Source organism: Ylistrum balloti, unplaced genomic scaffold, assembly GCF_031769215.1.
Source record: "Ylistrum balloti isolate Yb309-2 unplaced genomic scaffold, AGI_CSIRO_Ybal_v1 Utg370038, whole genome shotgun sequence".
Taxonomy (NCBI): Eukaryota; Metazoa; Mollusca; class Bivalvia; order Pectinida; family Pectinidae; genus Ylistrum; species Ylistrum balloti.
This window is the reverse complement of record NW_026782097.1, coordinates 2793246-2814234: the sequence shown is the minus strand read 5'-3', so window position 1 is coordinate 2814234 and position 20989 is coordinate 2793246. Positions and strand designations below refer to the sequence as shown.

The following is a 20989-nucleotide window of genomic DNA, read 5'->3' as shown; positions in this document are numbered from 1 at the left end:
TGGTTCAAGTTAACCAGGGATTAGTTCAAATTTCATATTTCAAAACTTAGAACACCCTGTATCATTTCCATCTATTTGTTCATATATGTCAAATTGGTATAATTTGAGTATGTATAATTTGAGTGTTGGATTTGCCTTTAAAATCTTTTTTCGTAGTTTGAACAATTTGATGTTTTTCACACATTTATAAACATAGCTATCTACAAGCAAGCCTTCAAACTTAAGCCTTTGTCCTTCCTTGGTATTTGTGAGAAAAGGTAAGCCTAGATTTGATCTGTGAGGAACAACAAATTTTCTTTTACTTTCTATTTCTATTTATAGAAACGAACTGTTCTGAGACTGGCATCACTACCACGCCAGTCATACCTAGGAGAGGGAGTGTTCCTGATTTAAGTGCTTCATCAGCCACCCAGGGAACTTTGGTAAAAACAAATTCTGAATTTAGAAGATACTAACTTTGTTTAAAAAAAATCTGAATTGAGGAGAAATTTATTATTTTCTTTTGAAATATTGCATGGTCCAAAATTAAGATATTGTGACCACCTTATAAAAAGATTATGAAAATTTTGTGAAAGGAATTTCTTCAAAGTATACCTTATAAAATTTAACTTCAATTTTACAATGTTTTGCAATTCTCAGCTTTCTATTTACAGAATTGTGTATTAGATAAAGTCAGATCATCATGTTCCGTGAATATTTCAAGTATAATAGAAAGGTAATTTTGTTCTTCTGCTTTCTTAGACAGAGGAGGATATCCCACGACAAAGGGATGGTACATCAACCCCAGTCTATAGCGTTGATGGTAAGCTACCCAATCTCAATGTCAGTGTAGGTGGTGTTTGTGTTTGTCTCATTATTTCTCTGGATAACATGTGATGAACCTTCTAGTGAGGTTGTTCAGTTGTGCAGCGTGGTAGCCAATGTCTTCTACAAGGAAATTTGACCTCAAAATGACCCTGGCTTTTTTACAAGATAATAAACTTAGTTAACAAGCAAATAAAGCTTATCCTACAACTAGATGCGATATGAATGGCCACAATAAAAAAACTTACACTAAATGGAAGGTTTGTCTTACCCTAATTTTCATTTTAATATTTGCAATAATTAATCTCTCTTATTCTGAATCAGGGGGTCTAACTCATTATGACAATTAATAGAGTTAATAGTTTATTAAAAAGACTGTTATCTTTGAAGCATAAAATTGGAAGAACCAGTTCTGTCTATTTCAGCAAGCTTCAACATGGGTTCCTTACAACGAGTTAAAGAAATTCTCCGTAGGTTACGATGGCAGCAGGAAAGAGCCACAGGTTCTGATATCACCAGTTCCTCCATAAAAGATCCTGCAAAAACCTTCACTGAACAAGTAGCTTCAGATGTATGTAAATTTGTCACTGGGGAGATTTTGGAAAACCCAACCGGGACGGGAGAAACTGATGGAGAGTCAAACAGAAACAATGATCCCAGGGAAATAGCAGTGGCACTGGAGCACCAACAGTCTAGGGCAGAGGTAGAATTTTAAATTTATCCTGCAATAAACATATGCCTTGTAATAAGCCCATATATTTTGCCATTTTATAATGTAACTAATAAATTTGCTATTTTATTGTCCTGTAATAAGCCCACGCCCAGACTTTAGGTCGAATGTCATTTGTTAGCCCTTGTTGTAGGATTAACACAGTAGTATGTTAATCTATAAGCTCATTTTTGTATTACTGGAATGTTGTATTGCTAAGTACTGTATTCTTTATAATTTGAGAAATATGTGGAGATCACACTAATATTTCAGTGTGAATAGAATGAATGTTCAAATGAAGCAAAAAATAAGATAAAAAATGCAAAAGGATAATAAAATTTAAGTGGAAAATTTGTTGTTTGTGGTCCTCATATTTACTGTTCTTGTCAATTGTTTCAATTACAGTCCCGACTTTATGCACTGAACCAAATTAAAGAATTGCTATCTACAAGAACAGACAATCAACAGCTTGGCAAGGTAGTGTCTGACCTCACACCAACAACCTTACTCTGCTCGGCTCATATTCAGCTCCTCACTGGTTCATTTAGCTTCTGTGGACCTGTAGAGAGCTCTGGTCAAGGGGCACAACTCTACCACTATCAGGTAATCTAATGACTTAAACTGTATCAATGGTAAACTCAATTGTATTGAAAATGATGGTTATAATTGTCCTCAAGTTCATTTAACTACAATTAAAACTGCTCCATATATATCACTCTGTAGAGGATCAGTTTTGGCTGTCTCAAGAGAAATCTGAGAGATGCAAATGTATGGTTCAATCCCTACCTCGCCTACCTGTGGCAGGTTTTTGTTTTTCAGGAAGCTGAGTTACTGACCATTTATTCTGTGGTGGGTGTGTCACCAACAAATATGTTGATCCCCACAGAGTGAATTTATTGGACATAAAAGTTCTGCGCTGTAAATCTTTTCTTTAAGGATGTTGACACTTTCAAATTACATGGGAAACAATTTTGAATCGTTGTTTATGTTAAAAGTTTTAAAAGAGTTTAGAACTTAATATTTGTGATATGAAATAGCAAAGGGAAGATAGCATAAATGTGATATGATGAATTGTTTTATAGGATGAAATTAAAGCTGCAAAAGCCAAGACACAGCAGGAGATCCAGCTGGCAGTACATCAGATCTATGAATTACTAGTCAAGGCACTCCATCATACAGACAACATAGACAGCATTGGAGAAGGTACATCAAAAACATAGCAAAATGCTGCCCAATTTTTCTGAAGTATTGAAATGCTTTAAAAAGTTTTGAGTCCAGTCAACATACTGGTGTTGAGCTACTGTAGCTAGACTTTATGTGGGCACAAAGATATTCCAACTACATTTGATTTTTACTCTTCAGTAACTAAACTTTATATGAACTCTGTGTTAGAGTTATTTGATTATTTGATATGAACTACTTGTTATGTAAATGACTTTGTGTTTTCAGAAGTTCAAGATATAATTTTACAAAAGAATTTAAATAAAAATTATTTTAAATCAAATAACAAAAAGCTTGAAGTTTTCCTGTAGTGAAGAAATTTTTCTATTCTCATTGTGTAGAACATGCCAATGTGACCTCTCAAATACAGTTCACTGAAGAGTATTATCTGATTTTTGGGACTACCTTTTAAAGCATGATTTTAAAGATTGTATTGTCCAATTACGCACAATTCCATTTATTCAGGAGTTCGTTTGAAGTTACTACTGTGGACCATCTACTCCCTGAGTATGAAGTACAAACCTGCAGATATCTCCCTGGCTGTGTCTTGTGGTCTGCTGCCCCGCCTCCTGACTCTTAGCCACAGCGATGCTCCAACATCATACATCCTGCCTTTGACCAATCGGGACCTACAGCACAGCCAGTTACAAGTGGTTGTTAAGATGTCTAGTTCTCACCTCCTTAGGCTCATCACACTCACATCAGGGTATATACTGTGTCCTTTGACTTAATTACATAATTGTTATCATTAACTATCATTAAATGACTTAGTATATATTTGTAATGTGTCTATGATCAGCTGTTATCACAGAGTGTGTGATTTGCTGTTACAGGGTGTATGCCAGTAAACTGGGATCTGGTGTTGTACAAGGAATTGTGGACCTTCTTTGGATTCAACTGACCAGTATGGTAACCTGCAATGATTCCTGTCTTCAGCAGGACACAGGTATAGACAATGGTATTCTACTTTAATAGAAGATTTGCTACAGTAAAATCTATTGCTCTGAAATTTATTAATCTGATATCAGTTGTAGGATCTGATAAATGTCAGGGTTTTCTACAAATAACCTGTTTGTAATGAGAGTAGCGTCTTGAATATAGATGAATCAGATGCGATGAAAATATTGTCATCAGCAAAATATCACATTAGTGTACTTGTACATCATTGATATTGTCCAGGGACTACATACAGAGTGAAGTCACATGTTCAGCTGGCCAACTTCCTACTGTTTCTCAAGCGAGTAGCCTCTACTAAAACAATATTGAAGCTTCTGTCTGCCAAACGCTGGGTTTCCATGTTCCTTAATCTTGCCCAACAGAAACATGTGATGGTCAATTCGGGTAAGTCTATCTTTATTCAAATGAAGTGTTAGGTGGATCTTTCTGAATGAAGAAGGATCTATATTATAATTTGCCATTGGCTTGCCATTTTACTTAAAATTTGATGAAAATTCAAAGTATATTTTATACAATTAAAAAGATTATTATACGAAGCAAATAATGATGATATTTATGTGCAGACCAAGACACAGGATACAGCCTAAGGACTAGACTCATAGCTGTTAACCTTCTGGAGTCTGTTCTTCTGTCATGTGAGGAGAGTAATGATAACGAAGATCATAAACAGGTAAAGTTGATATTTTTGTTTGAATTGTAGCTAAATCCAATGCTTAAATAAACAACTCAGTTTCAACAACATTCTTGGATTGGTTTTCAAATTCATAGTCTGGTCAGGTTCACATTATACGCTTCCTAATTAGGACTACATACATTCATCAGATGGATCAGGGTGCCTAGGCACTTTGGTGGTGACTAGCCAAGGGGAGACAAATCCTTTGCCCAATTTTGGATCAATAAGTGATTAAATATTCTGAAGTGAGAGCATTACCAACATATTTTATTATTGTCAAAAAGGAAATAATTGTTTATTTACAGATTGTTGAGGACATGTTCCATGGCCTTGCACTCAATATGTGGGTTATTCCACAATGTAAAGCACTCCAACAGGCCAAACAGAAGAAAGAAGTCCTTCTCCAGAAACTTACAGACTGTGAAAGAAATGCATTCAACCAGAGCCTCGAGGAGGACACAGACACAGCTACTTTACAGACAGCAAGCTTTGACAGTGAGAAATGTCTGAACTGTACTGTTGAAAACTCTCAGACCTTGGTTCACAGTGGAGCAGGCAAGGGCTATGGTCTTGGTGTCACCCCTATGACATCTGGTTGCTATAAGTGGAAGGTATGAAGCACATACTTTATATATTGTGTTGAATGAAATATGTGATAAGCTTTGTGAAATGACGACTTGTAACTCATTCACAAATAAATGTTGTTATTCAGACTGATAATATGAAACAGGTATTTCGTACCTTTTCATTGTATACTGGTAGTTGACAGTGTAGTATATTACAAAAGACTGGTTTAAATCTCCAGATCTGTATTGTATCCAACACATAGTTCAGAAATTCCCATGGACCACTGACCTGTATATTCTATTTTGATAATGCTATGCTTAAAATTATTCAAAATCTACTGCATTATCGCAAGATGATTTATCAACCTGAGCACTTGCAGAATTTACTTCAGAAATGTTTCGTCAGTTTTCATGAAAAAAAAAAGAAAGACATGAAACTTTAGAGGATTGTAGCATCAGTGTTGGTACATTATTTATCTATAATCGGGTCAGCTGGCGTATTTGTAACGCACTTGCCTTTTGCTAGCCGGCCAGGGTTTGATTCCCAGAATGGACATGAAAAGGTAAGCAGTCACTTGCATGACCATCAGGGTTTTTCTGCAGGTACTCTGGATTCCTCCCACATTAAGACCCCTCGTACATTTACATCTTGGCCAGTAAGAGTGATTAGTACAAGCTGAAATAATGTATTTTGCATATGTTGTGATATAAATAAAGTTGGTGCTATATCTTTATTTTGCATTGTTCTTGACAGATACTAATAGTGAAGGAATGTAAGAACAATGAGGGTACATGTGTAGGAGTATCACGCTGGCCGGTCAGCGACTACACTCACAGGAACTCATCAGATATGTGGCTGTACCGTGCCTACAGTGGCAACCTGTACCACGGCGGAGAGGCCCCCCAGACATTACCACCATTCACTCAGGGAGATTACATCACTGTTCTCCTCGACATGGATGCTCGCACACTATCTTTTGGAAAAAATGGAGAGGTAGATGATATATAGATATATATATATATATATATACAGACAGACAGACAGACTTTTAACATAGTGTTATAGCTATTTCTGAGAAAGCATTTAGTTTTATACTTTTTTAATTTCATATAAAGTTGGATATTGACCGATCTATGGGCATGTTTAATTTTGTGACATATCACAAGAAGCTACTGTAACTCAATTCATGTGTCTATAACCATTTTATGTTGAGGTTTCCTATCAAAGATCCTTAAGGGTTATATAGAATAATGATATTTAATCTCTAATGTTGCATTGTATTGCTGTCTTGATATAGAGTGAATAATTTTGTATTTGACCCAGTCTAAAGGTCACAAAATGAATCATGTAATGTGTTTGTAAACAATTAAAAGGTTAGGAATATTCCAATGAAACATTTATCTTTTCTCAGTCTGTTTTAGGGGTACCACCAATGTAATTTTATTGATCATTTGCTTTGAAGTAAAGGAAACTTAAACGTGGATAGAATTTATTTATTTTGGAGTCCTGGGGTCACAGGTATCCAGATAAATGCCCATCCATTGAAACTTTTTTAAAGAAATAATCTGAAAGTTCATATGCAGAAGAAAGTAAATTTAATTTTTCGTTTATTTTGCAGGATGTGAAGCTTGCTTTTGAGGACATTGAAGCTTCTGAGCTGTATCCCTGCGTCATGTTCTATAGTAATAACCCAACAGAGAAGGTCAAAATGACAGACATGCAGCTTTGTGAGAACACAAGGGACCTTCTGCCTGGGGATCCATTATGTTCTCCGGAATCTGTTGTCATGGTGGAAGCCAATCTTAAACTCCTGCGTTCTCTACACAGAACATCAGCCTGGAATAGCCACATCAACAGAAAAATCCTCCAGCAGCTCAGCATGGTGAATGATCTAGAAAAAAGACAAACTGAAGATGGTAACTACATATCCCAGAGACTGTTTAATTCTAAGGACTTTTAAAGAATAATTGGATTTGAGGCAAAGCTATGAGCTTGATTCAGTGTCAAGACTTTGCTACTGATATGGCCAATAAAACCAAATATACTTGAAACATAATAGTTTGCTTCTTGACATAGCTTTAATAGTCAAATTTCATTGTTATTAGTCCAAAATCAAGATCAGTGATTGTAGAAATAGATATTAGATTGACAACATGTAGCTTGACATAGCTTTAATAGTGAAATTTCATTGTTATTAGTCCAAAATCAAGATCAGTGATTGTAGAAATAAATATTAGATTGACAACATGCAGGATTGAAAAGTTTGGTTTTCAAATGTTGCGAATATACATCAGCAAAATAAGCTTGATTAAAGAAACAACAGTTCACATGGCATAGAATCAGGATAATAAATCTTCAGTTTATAAATGTAAAAAGATGTTTTTAATACAAAATGAATGATAAAAGCCAATTTGAAATCATTTGAAAACTCAATCTGATGTTAACAGTGAGTAGCAAGATGAAAAACATGAAAGTGTTTCAGCAAGAGATCTATTTATTTTCTTATTTTAGTTGAGAGAAGTGAAGAACATGAAGGGAAAGAAGAGAGTGCTGATTCAAAGGAAGGTCTAGAAGAAGAGAAGGAAGATAAAACAGAAAAAATGGATGACAAAGATAAGAATGAAAAATCTACAGGAACTCCGTTGTTGGATTTGAAAAACAAAGATACACTACACTTACTGTGTCATGAGGTGAGTGAATAGATAGACATTTGTGTTAGGTTTGGGATGTCTTTCGATACATTTTAATTTTACTTTTAGTTTAGATACATTTCATTTTTAGAAAAGCTAAAATTACTCACAAAATTCAACGAGCTTGATTGATTGATCTGAATGATTGTTGTGTCAGTGCTGTAACTTCTCAACACCACCTGATATTTTACACTTCACAGCACAACCTGATATTTTCCATTTTTAAACACAAACTAATATTTTTCATTCCTCAACACAAGTTGATATTTTCCATTACCCAACACATGCTGATATATTTCACTTCCCATCAAAAGCTGATACAGTGAAACCTCACCTAACGACCACCTCAAAATTACGACCACCCTGCTATTACGGGCACTTTTTTTCAGTCCCGTTTTTTTTCACTATATATCTTTGTATTGGTCGCTTCAGTATTACGACCACCTCGCTATTCCTTATTACGACCACTTCTTACAGTCCCAACGATACATGTATTTTCCACTTCTGAACACAACCTGATATTTTTGCATAGGTTTGGCCAAGCCTTGTCCTCATAGGTGGCCTTGACCCAGGCCTTCGCGTTGGAGGTCGCTGCATGCACCAGACTACATTCAAGGTAGGGACATTGATGGGGGTAGCAAGGGATGGAGCAAACACAGCAAAAGTCCAGTGGGATGATGGTGACTCTTCCTCAAGGTAAGTTGTCATATTACCAACAAAGTTTTAATGTAGATGATTGAAGATTGTTTTTAAGAGCTGTGAATCTGTCCTTCCAGGGCTTCTCTTTGTCGACAAAAATTAGTTCCTCATTATAGACATCTTTTTGTTGACAATGTTGTTCACATGATAAAATTGTGTGTTTTGTTCAAAATGATGAGTCTTTATCTTCTTTTTTTTTTCATAGTGATGCTCTGCTGTCAAAGTTAGAATCAAAAGAACCACTTTCATTTGATGCAGACCGTCTTGTAGGAATGACCACTAGTCATTTGGAAACTCTGGTCAAACTCTCCCTACTGATGGATGAAAAACCATCAATGTTACAAGAATCTAGACAACCCACAACAGAAATTTCTACCAATAAAGAGGAAGTGATTGTCTCAAAAGTTCAGAAACTGAAACAAAGTGTTCTCGATGAAACTAATGCTTTAATGAGAAAACTTGATGAGGATATAGCTCGTGTGTTGGAAATGGAGATGCAGCAGCTGGCGGAAATGGACCACAATGCTGACAAACGCAAGGCCCCATTGGTAACGGCAGAAACATTTGATGATTCGTCAGCAAGCACCTGTACGGCCTCGCCACCAGTTCTGTCGCCGCGTGATGATCTGTTACCAGAGACAAAAGAACACCAGGAAACGGAAGGAACGTTAAATCTTGATGATGAATTCTGTGATCCAGATTCCTTGTCATCAAAGAATCCTCAAGATTCTTTTCCTTCAACTTCAGAAAAACTCCAAACCAAAAATCCACATCCAAATGAATTCCAAAAGACTTCCGTTGATGAAGCATTTGTACCGGATGAATTGCACACAATTAAAACATCCTATGTACAGGTCACTGCTCTAAAAGCTTTACACACTATATTATTAAACAACAAGTTTATTGAAATGCTTCTTGTGCCAAAATCAGACCTTTTGTCAGAAAGGAATAAGGCTTTAGTTGACGGTACTGTAATCCGCAGGGATGAAGATTTCAAAGTCACTTTGAGGTCATTCATGAAGAGGATGGTTCGGTTAGCTCTGAGTCAGTCAGGGTTATTGAGAGTGTTTTCAGTGTTAGAACTGGAAAGGGCACATGCGATTCTGTACAAGATGATAACTACATCAAAAGCAGAGGAAGTCACCTGTATTTCAGAAGTCAAAGGTAATAGTAATGAGGTTCTGGATTGATCTGTTCCCATAGATTTTCAATGAATATTTCTTAGTCTGGTGATCATATTTACAGAAAAACTTCAGGAAATTGATAACTTTTTCCTTTATTGTTCATCATGTGTCATTTGGGTCAGTACACCAAATGTTAGGGTCATGTTGAGGTCAAAGGCCAAAATAATTGTTTGAGCCATAACCTCTTACAGATTACTGTAATTCAGTTTTGTATGAAAACATAAAATTTAGGTGGATTTGAAGGATTCGGAAAATAACTGACTTAAAGAACTTCTTCAAAAATTTTTGACGAATTATAAAATTTGTATACACTGTCAAAAAGCTATTTTTTAAAGTTGTCAAACTATATTTCACTCAGTTTGCGGGATATTAAGTTGTTACAAGATTATAAGATTACACATTTTATTTACAATGCCTTTTCAGAAAGCATAATCTATCATTTTACTCAGGCCCATGTCTTTTAACATTATTAATTTTTATGACAGAAAAGTATGAAACAATGACGAAAGACAAGGAGAAAAATTTCAATATCAAGAAAAAACCACAGGAGTCATGTGATATGGTTTTGGCAAACCAGCCACCATCATCTACCCAGCTGCCAAATGTAACGCCAGAAGAATTGTCCAACCAGGAAGAGGACCAGGAAAATTACCAGCAGACATCAATCCTTCAATATGTTAGACGAGGGTAAGGAGATCATTTAGAACTTACAAGTGCAGAATTAATGAAAAAGTGAAAACAAATTGTATTTATCCTCATCAAAACAAACACTTCCATAGGAGTAAAGAGTAAGGACCCTATCTACAGAGTTACATTTTCACAGGTGAGCAAGGGAGACTCTCTGGACCCCCTGTTGGAGTGAAATAGATGGAATTTTGATAATAAACAAAAACTCTTTCAATCACTTTCTGATTCAGCTCTTAATTTGTAAACATATGAAGAATCATTCAGTGAACAATATGATATATATGAAACAGCATTTTGTAATTATGTTCAGAATTGTTATGTCTTAAGAGGTTTAGTGATTTTATTGAGTTAGAATGATGATAGTCTATTGTTATTGTTTGTGTTTATTAAGGTTGTTTTCTTGTACAGGTCTGATAGTCCCCACAGTTCGTTCTCACGTCATCTGTTCAGTCGTCGGGCAAGGAGGGAGCGCTCACAGTCCACCACAGCATCTCGCTACTCAGTAGTGCGGGTCCCACCAGCTGCACCACCCCTCAGGCCCTCCCCTCCCCCTCCCCAGAGGAAGCCTCCCCATCTTCCAATCAGGACCAGATCACCGTCTCCACCACCTCCCCCCATAGCCCTGTCACTTCTAGAGATGGGGTTCACTCTTAATGCTATCAAGAGAGCACTCACAGAGACATGTAAGATGTTGTTAAAATCATTTAAGCAAACTTACTCTGAGACACGTCATCTGACTTCAAGTGTAAATTTTTGCTTTAACACTAGTATTCCAGAATACTGAAGAAAATAAGACCACATTTGTTCTGGAAGGATGAAATTTTCATCTTGAAAAATGATTTTCCAGAACTGCTGAAGAAAATTAAAGTACCTGTGGTTTGAAACATTGTTTGGTCAAATAGACTCACATACAGCCAACAATGCCAGCAAACAAAAATCATGAATATAAAAAAAAAAGTTTAAATCTTGAAATAAATTTTGTTTATTTTGTTGAAAATGCCATTTTGGAACCTTGTTAAATAGCAATAACATGTATCCTAATTTGATTCTCATTAAAGTTAAAGTTCAGTATTAAAAATATAATTGTATATATCATTGAACTTTAGGTGTAAATAGGAATGAAGTGTCTGCCCATGGCATTAACACTTTAGCCATGTGGATGTTGGAACACCCTCTTGACATCCAGGAACCAGAGGAAGCTGCCACAAAAAATACTCGTGACACCATACCAGGACAGGAGTCTGCCAGTAATATCATCAGTGACTCACAGCCATCTGAGGATGATGTCAGAGACCCATACAGGTATCATATCTATACATATTTGCTGGCCCATTTTAAAATTTCCATATGCTTAAATGATTCAATTTTTATGTAATTGATTTTTTTTTCATCAATTTGACCTGTCACGACTGTATGTGACAGATTCTTTATATCTTGTAACTTCAGAATTAAGCTCACAGCTTTGTTTTCAATTCTTTTGAGTATATTGAGAGTTGATATAAGAAAAAAAGTGTGACATTTATTTATGACATTTCAGAGTTATGAATTGTTCACATTTTTTCACCTATGAGCACTCTGGTCAGTTTGTAGGCCTAGTGGCAGGTTATGATTACATACCTCATTGAACATTTTATGGGTGACCCACCACATGCTATCAAAGCATTTGGTGTGAAGTATCTTGCACAAGGACACAACCATGATATCAGAGGACAATCCATGATCTTGACTCCCTGAGGAACATAAACCAAGTTATCTCCAAACCTTATATCTCTGATCTCACCTGAGGATGAGAATTCTGATGCTCCACAGACTGAGCTCACACAAGCTCCCTCACAATAAGGTTACTCTGTGTGTTGTGAAGTTTTTAGGTAGAAAGTAAAGCACCATAATATCCTCTGTTATATGATAAAAATGATTTTCTGGTATTTGTTTCAGTATGTTGCTGTCAAGACGTATATCATTAGAGGGTTTATTGAACGAATCTAGTGATGACTCTAATGAGGAACCGGACACTCGTCGCTCACGCTACATCAGAAGTCCACGACCAATCTCACGTACACGTCATGTGGACATCAGAAGTTTTCTTTCTAATACAGGTACTGAAGAGCTGACAGACAGCTAATTAAGATTTTGTGGAACTGTAATGTCACTTTCATCTCCGATTTCAAGTTTACAATGCTTTTTGTCAAAACTTGTCATAAAGGTCTCAAGATAATTTCATTAAAGCTAACAATGCAAGTTTATGAGAATGATTTTTTGAAAAAACAAAAAAGTTTCTATTTCCCAAATGCTTCAGAGATGCCCCCTATGATAACAATATCTTCCGGTTAGCATATCTAAGGAAGTGGTCATTATGTGAGTTCAAGCCTTGGTTAGAATCGAGTACAGGCACACCATGGTATGATAGGCATACAATCTGTCAAACTGGTTATCATTTCAACGTCACCTTTAGTCAAATTTACCAGTGTATTGTGATAACACGTATGCCCATCCCAAAAATGTTCACTCCTCTGAGGTCCTTGAAGTTGTGTGAAGATGGTCAGTACTATCCAAAAATTATATTAATAAAAATATAATGAAAATAATAAAACTGAAAACACAGCCAAGATCCCTACAGACCTTCACTTCAATTTTACTGTCACTTGAGCACTTGAAAAATGCTGTAATGCAACATGCAAGTATTGGTTAATGTTTTCTCAATCTTGGTTGTGTAAATGCTTGACTAGTAAACATATGCAAAGTGGTGATTGGTCTTAGATTGTGAAAATTGGACTAGTGAAGTTTTTTTTTTCTGAAGGAAATAACTGGAAATAATAAAGGTTATAATGCAGGAATTTATTTCTTGGAAGAACAAGGGAGGATTTTGCCCCTGATTTTTCCTCTACAGCACACAGCTCAATGTATGTAAATTCTAATGTAAAGAAATCTGTATTTCTGTTACTTGGCTAATATTGTATCTGTATGTCATAGATAGGCCTGCATGTGCAATGTCCATTTCTAGGTTCTTCCATTTACTCGGAAGATAAAATGGAAGTTAAGAATTGTATATTCTGATGAAATGTACCTATTTAGATTTTTCATATTGCAAAGTCATTGAAATAACAATAACTAGTTTGACAGGTTATAAGACTTTTGTGCTCTTGAATACCCATAAAAGTTTCCAAGCAAAGCTTGTACTAACGTAAGCTTAGGGAGGAGATCTTGAAAGCATTTTAAAAAAGATATTTTCTTTGCCTAAACATGAAAATATTTTAACTTCCATGGTCAGCTTTAAAGATGTTCTTTAATTATCTTTAATGTACTTTCAAGAAAATATTTATTTTATGAAATTAAGGAAAGACACTTGAGTGCCCTCATGGTTTGGCTGGTGACCCAATGTCTTTTACAGGATCTAACCTCATTTGCTAAGATGAACAGCAAATAGTTACTTCTGCATCATGTTAACACCAATTTGTGAAGTTCAAATGTCATAGTCACTATTGTAACTCTGGACACAGAAAATGATTTTCAGCATATTAACTTGAGCAATGAGCCAATTAAATTCAAATTTCAAGCTACATATTCCCTAATAAAAGTGCTTGCTTTGAAATAATTGTCAGGCCTAAAGGTCAAAAAGCAAATTCACAGTTACTGTTAGGAAGAAAATTGATTTCTGCATAATTCAGTTTACATGAACACATCAATTTCAAACATCCTGCAGTGCTTCCTTGCCCAAATTTGTATGATTGCTGTTCATGTTCGAGTAGAAATGTCAAGATCACAATTACTATGTTGATTTTAAATCCTATCATATCATCATGTATGATTTGGAATAATTTCAGTTGACAATTTGCTAGTGTTGTATTAAATATTTACAGCTAATGATCGTGAGTTGGAGCGGTCAGAATCCTTACAGATTCCCATGGAGACCAGCAGACCATCAGACCTGTATGAGAGAGTGTCAGAGAATCATGGGCTTAGTGATGCATTTGATGTCCTCTGTGGTAACATGAACCTGGAAAGTATTGATGACCTCTTCCCAACACAAACTGAGTCCACCTGGGACCTCATGAATGCAATTGTGAGTATCCAGTAATGATGACGTAATGTATTGCTCTGTGTACTTAGGTTGCTGGCAGGGATAAGTGATTTGTTGTTTGTTTGGTTTACTATGAACAGGAGCATTTTTTATGTACCAGTAGTCTTCTTGTGGCTACCTTACTGAACATATTGCAGGAGGACCATCATATGGTATCCAGAGCAACCAGAATTGTTAAGAATTATTATTAATGACATTAGTATAATGCAGTATCTTCCATGATCCTCTGCAATGCTTAAGAGGTTGTGTTTTTTGATAGTTGAAATTTTTGCAGTTTTATCAATGCTAGAGGACTGTTTTTCACTGAAGTCATGAAATAGATTTTAATTTATTTTTTTCAAATTTTCTATTTTTTTCTATTTTATTCCATAGTGAAAATAAGTAATTATTTTACTGCAGTAATAACACTCTTGCTGTGATGATTTTTCTGCAGAAATGAATATTGGTTCTTAGCCCCCTTAGCTTGAAAGATGGTGCCCAAAAGGGGAAATTTTGCAAGTTCTTTAAAATCTTACTCCTTTTGTAAGAATGCGTGGATATTGCCCAAATTTGGTCTGAAGCAATAGTTATGAAAAGTGAATCTGACTTCTGTTTGACCAAAAGGCTGAAAAATTACTTCAAAAATCATTTGTGATATTTGAAATTCTTTGTTAAATGACTGAATAGCTGAATTATTCGTGTGAATGATGCAGGCTCCTTGGGCCTCTTTTTTTTTTGAGAAATAACACCCTTGTTATTATTATTTTGCAAAAGAAATAATGGCCTTACTGTGATTATTTTTTACCACAGAAACAACACCGTTGCAGTAATTATTTTTGCCACAGATGCAAAGAAGTAATCATTTTACTGCTATTTACAGAGAATGGAGTTTGAAGCTGACCCTTCTGTGGTGTGTGAACTGTGCCAACAAGAAACAGACTACTTACTAGGTCACATGCAGCTTGACCACCCCGGCTGTGGAAGTAAGTGTTTGCTACTAACCACAGATAATCCAAACCATCTGGGATACTGTAAAATGACTATTTTTCATGCAGTGCAGATTTTTGTAAACAGTCCAAAGTTGTTCTGAATTTCAATATTATTAGATCTTTTGAGAACTATTTATTCTTAAAATGAAGTGCCAACATTTTTTTTATTAAAAAGCCACATAAATCATGCCCTTTCTATCAGTCCATCCATCTTTCTGTCCATCCATCTGTGTGTCTATAATTTTACAAACAATAATAAAAAATATATAATATGTGGTAAAAGTATTCTTGTCGTCAGTCGTCTTGAGACTGGTTACATGTCAAAGTCACAGATTCAACACTAAATTGTCTTTGCATTTCTAACTATAGATTTCAGCCAAATTTAATAATAATCAAAAAAAAAAAAAAAAGATTCACAGATATCTACAGACAATATTTTTTCTATTTTTCTTGATTTGCTGAATATGTATTTGATAACCTTCTTACAATTTTAGAAGCAGAAAAATTATTTACCTTGTCAATATGACCTCAACCATATCTAATAAACCTACTCCACCATAGAATAAACCTACTCCACCATAGAATAAACCTACTCCACCATAGAATAAACCTACTCCACCATAGAATAAACCTACTCCACCATAGAATAAACCTACTCCACCATAGAATAAACCTACTCCACCATAGAATAAACCTACTCCACCATAGAATAAACCTACTCCACCATAGAATAAACCTACTCCACCAGAGAATAAACCTACTCCACCATAGAATAAACCTACTCCACCATAGAATAAACCTACTCCACCATAGAATAAACCTACTCCACCATAGAATAAACCTACTCCACCATAGAATAAACCTACTCCACCATAGAATAAACCTACTCCACCATAGAATAAACCTACTCCACCAGAGAATAAACCTACTCCACCATAGAATAAACCTACTCCACCAGAGAATAAACCTACTCCACCATAGAATAAACCTACTCCACCATAGAATAAACCTACTCCACCATAGAATAAACCTACTCCACCATAGAATAAACCTACTCCACCATAGAATAAACCTACTCCACCAGAGAATAAACCTACTCCACCATAGAATAAACCTACTCCACCAGAGAATAAACCTACTCCACCATAGAATAAACCTACTCCACCATAGAATAAACCTACTCCACCATAGAATAAACCTACTCCACCATATCTCATACTTATTTGCAGCTACACTTGAATGAATCAGCAAATGATACATATATAAACCTAAACCACCAAGTAGCGATTATTTCACATATTTCAAATCTTCACTTTTCTGACCTTCTGTGGCCCCAAGGTGTCATATTGGAAATAAATGTATTCATTTACTCTGTTAGATAGTTGATTCTGTAAGTCTCACTTTTTTGTTTTAAAGTTTCACTCTCTTCGAAGCATTGATAAACATCAATGTATGCAGATTCAATGATGTTGCAAACAGTATTTTTTCATACTCTGATGTCTTGAAATTGCCCTAAATATTTGATGGTACCTGACAACACTTTTTTTTCAGGGATATCTTGTTACAATGTATACAACAGTAATGGTGTGTATAGTATGTGTCCGTGGTCAGTGGTTTGTGGCACAGGTTATCCCAGCTATGCTATGTGTAGAGGCTGTCGGGATCGGCACCTTGAACTCCATAACAACAGAGGGAGCAACACAGAGGGAACAGAGGAACAGGGAGAAAGTCTGAGCAGTTCTACACATAAGGCTCCAGATCTCCTTAGCTCTGTTGACTTCACAGCTTTGGGTATGCTTTCTATCATTCCTGTATAGTTTGTGTTATTCAGAGGGATTTCATTTGAAATGTTTGCAGTCATAAGAATTTTTGAAAATCCAGCAAAGGAAATATTTTTACATTGAATAAAAAAAATGGAAATTGTATGTTATATATCGCTGTAAACATGGAAACCATCATAGAGATATGCTTTCAAGTTTTCTGCTAAAAGAGGACTAGCATAAAGTTTAATCCCTGTCAAACTAGCCAAACCCAGGACAAACAGGCTATACATTATGAAAAGCTTGTAATCTTGGTTTATTTTAAGTTGTGATATCATTCTTTACAGTCTTGGTCATCAGTCAAAGTCACAAACTTAACATCTTGTGAAATTTTTGTTCTTATCCAGGAATCATAATTAGTGGTATTAAAATGCAGATTAAAAACTTTAAAATATAATATTTGTACCTGGGGACCAAAATTATTTCAGCTTTAGTTTACTCAAGGATCAGAACTACTATATAGTTAGTGTCTGTACTTTTATCAATATTAAGTGAAACTAAAAAAGATATAGATATATTCTATATACTGTACAGGTTGTTAGTTTTGACAAGTTTTATATTTCACCAAGTTCAATGGTAGGATTGATTCATGGAAGCTAGATACTATAGAAATAAAAATGGAAAAGAAAAACAACAGTCCCTGTCATAATTTCCTCTAAAAGTACATCATATTTTGCATCCAACTGTTGATAAAACTGAAAAATTTGAACCATAAAAAGCAACGACTACTGTAACAGTATAACAATGTCCTGAGCTGTATCTAGCCTTTTGTTAGTGACTTTCTACATTGTAGACAATAATAAATTTGAACTTCAGAATAGGTGCTTGGACCATTGAAATCAATTACTCGATGTTTCTGTTTCTGTCACGATTTACATTACAGTACATATTTCATTCACATTCTGGTAATTTTGTGTTGAATTTATAAAAATATGGAAATGTTATTGTTGGAGAAATCCATATGAAAAAAAAGAGAATATGGGCGATATCCTGTGTGTCTTCTTTAAACATAAACATTATCTCAAACATGCATTGTTTTTTGCTGACAGAGCAAGAATTACAGATGGGGTATCGAGGAGGAACTCATATAGATGAGACAGATAACTTGCTACCGAAATTAGGCATCACAGACTGGAAACCATGCCCTGACCCTCTCAAGTTTACAGAGATGGATCCACTGGGATCTAAACTGGTGCTGGCTTCTGTAACAAATGCTGGATCATCTTTGTGTATGTAGAGTAACAAGTCATAATCAGCTGTTCACTAGATAATATCCTTGTATGATGTCTTTACAAGTCTCTTGCTGATCGAACTAGAGGCAAAAAACCTGCAATATCAATGGTTTTTTTTCATAACGCTTTGGAAATGTATTCTATTCTATTAATCAAAAATATTCAGTTGCCTTCAAAAAGGTGATTTTATTTTCTTGGCATAAAATGTGGATGCAAAAGTTTCATAACATGATTTGGAAAGACATTTTAATAGTTTTTATTATTTAATTTTCATACACATGTACACACATACACATGTACATACACAATATTACTTACACAAACACTTACATACACATTATTTCACACAAAAACACATACATACAAATTATTACTTATACATACACACATACATATACATTATTACTTACAAACACACACATACACACGTACATACACAATATTACTTACACAAACACTTACATACACATTATTTCACACACAAACACATACATACAAATTATTACTTATACTTACAGACACATACATGTACATACACATTATTACTCACATACATACATGTACATACGCATTATTACTTACATATACACATTTACATGTACATACACTTTAAAGCATTATGTAAAGAAATAGAAATTACAACATATCAATCTATAGAATTGGTTTTATTTAAATGTTTCAGAGATGTTTCATGGCTCTGTAAGAAGGCACCATATTACTTACCTATGTAGTATGATTTCCATCTTGTTATGGGTAGTCTAAGATTGATAATTTTTTCAAACCTTGTGAAAATTTCCATCACTAATTTAAGATGCCACTATGTATATATAGATTTACCATGTTTTCAAGAGAAATAATACATACGTCATTGTTTTCCAGTAGTCATTGTCAGCTGAAATTTTGTGGTACAAAATTAAAGTATCATAAGAAATAATGTTTGAAGTCTTGTTAGTAGGTGTCATTTTTTAACAGTATTGCTGACACTACGTTTGTCAATGATACATATAAAAGTGCAGTAAGCCTGGATTTGTTACAGGGAGCCCTTCTCCAGCATCACGTCCCGACAGTAAGTATCGCACTCTGGGGGAGCAGGCAACCAACCTTAAGAACCCACGTGACCGTCAGATTGCCCTTCAGAGGATCACCTCAACTTTACAGGTGATGTTGGCCCGCAGTATTGTGATGAAAGCTCTCTCTGTCCTGGCCAGCAGGTTAGCTATACATTTCTTGAGAATTATCATTATGAATTACAATGTTTTATTAGTTTCTGAAAAAATAAATATTTTGAAAATAACTCCTGAATAACCAAGACGTCATGATCATGATAACATGCTTGTATGAAGTACTATCAGATTTTTTCATATGAATGACATTGATTCACTCTCAAGATCCTTTAGATCAATGCCAAAAGTTGATATCTGGCTGCAGTAGCATTGCTTTAACCATGTGAAGCTTATAAGATCGGCTCAAAAGCCAGGGTTTGTTCAGGCTCCTTAACTTTATACATGCTCCTACAATCCCACAGATGTGGTACAGTCATATTCATACACATTATATATCAACCAATTTTACTTTAAACATACCTGGTCCTTGGATTTTTTGATAAAAAAATTCCAAAATTTCTCCAAGAGGCATAAAAAGGAAAGATTAAATTCCTAAAAACCTATATCACTTGACAAATTGAGTGCTATTCAGCCAAATTAACTCTGACCAGGGAAGCAAATGATACATGATGAAAAGATTTGATCCTTTCAAACTAAGAAACAGATTTCGAAAGTTGGGAATCTGAAAGTTTTAATGGTATAATTCAAGGATTTTTGTGCAAAATATATGTCCATTGGTGAGAGAGTATGACTGCTTCAGTGACTTGTCCTGTAATTTTCCAGGCAGCCCTGAGTACATTGATATGTGATTGTTTCAGTGACTCATCCTGTAGTTTACCAGCAGCCCTGAGTACATTGATATGTGATTGTTTCAGTGACTCATCCTGTAGTTTACCAGCAGCCCTGGAGTACATTGATATGTGATTGTTTCAGTGACTCATCCTGTAGTTTACCAGCAGCCCTGGAGTACATTGATATGTGATTGTTTCAGTGACTCATCCTGTAGTTTACCAGCAGCCCTGGAGTACATTGGCTTGTCTGATATCATGGTGATTGTACAGTTGATGTGTCTGTGTGCCTCTGGTAAGATCAGCTACCCACAGTCAGGCAAGACACAAGACAGTCTACAGAATCTTACCAAGGCGCTCGGCTCATTGGTCCAGGACAACCAGGTGTCCATGAAACAACTTGTCAGATTGTGTACACAGGTGAGAAAGTCATTTCATAAACTGTAAAACTATACCAAGATTTAAAATTGTGGGAAAAAATCCCACAGGCAACCTTGTTCTTGGCTGATTTGGTTAATCATAGATTTGATTCATATTTTGCAAATACTCTACATAAAGTACTTTTATTGTAGTAGAAATATCAAAATGCACACTGTCAGTTGACAGTGAATTTAATATTGAAAAGCTCTATGAACAAAAATGATCAGGTTTGTATTCAAAGTGAGCTTTGTTCCTTCAACAAATAAGATGTGTTCTTCTAGTGACAGGATCTGTGCTCTAATCTATTATATTTAAAATAAATGAACACTTAGAAATCAAATGATGACGAGGACAAAATCTCACAAAAGATCTTCCTTTTTCTTTTAAAA

At 35.2% G+C, this 20989-nt stretch overlaps 1 protein-coding gene across 1 annotated transcript in view; it reads left to right on the top strand.

Moving 5' to 3' along the window:
• LOC132548979 (probable E3 ubiquitin-protein ligase HERC1) overlaps nt 1-20989 on the top strand; it is a 68958-nt gene that overhangs the window by 19744 nt on the left and 28225 nt on the right. The window contains exons 23-48 of the mRNA XM_060212881.1: nt 322-422; nt 742-802; nt 1230-1507; nt 1919-2116; nt 2596-2716; nt 3200-3440; nt 3568-3680; nt 3914-4075; nt 4261-4361; nt 4670-4975; nt 5685-5924; nt 6550-6847; nt 7443-7621; nt 8154-8317; nt 8526-9484; nt 9990-10191; nt 10600-10874; nt 11298-11493; nt 12127-12287; nt 14049-14251; nt 15129-15231; nt 16789-17028; nt 18107-18284; nt 19139-19153; nt 19330-19500; nt 20384-20600. Of these exons, the coding sequence (XP_060068864.1) occupies nt 322-422; nt 742-802; nt 1230-1507; nt 1919-2116; nt 2596-2716; nt 3200-3440; nt 3568-3680; nt 3914-4075; nt 4261-4361; nt 4670-4975; nt 5685-5924; nt 6550-6847; nt 7443-7621; nt 8154-8317; nt 8526-9484; nt 9990-10191; nt 10600-10874; nt 11298-11493; nt 12127-12287; nt 14049-14251; nt 15129-15231; nt 16789-17028; nt 18107-18284; nt 19139-19153; nt 19330-19500; nt 20384-20600 (5483 nt within the window). The remainder of the gene's footprint in view (nt 1-321; nt 423-741; nt 803-1229; nt 1508-1918; nt 2117-2595; nt 2717-3199; nt 3441-3567; nt 3681-3913; nt 4076-4260; nt 4362-4669; nt 4976-5684; nt 5925-6549; nt 6848-7442; nt 7622-8153; nt 8318-8525; nt 9485-9989; nt 10192-10599; nt 10875-11297; nt 11494-12126; nt 12288-14048; nt 14252-15128; nt 15232-16788; nt 17029-18106; nt 18285-19138; nt 19154-19329; nt 19501-20383; nt 20601-20989) is intronic.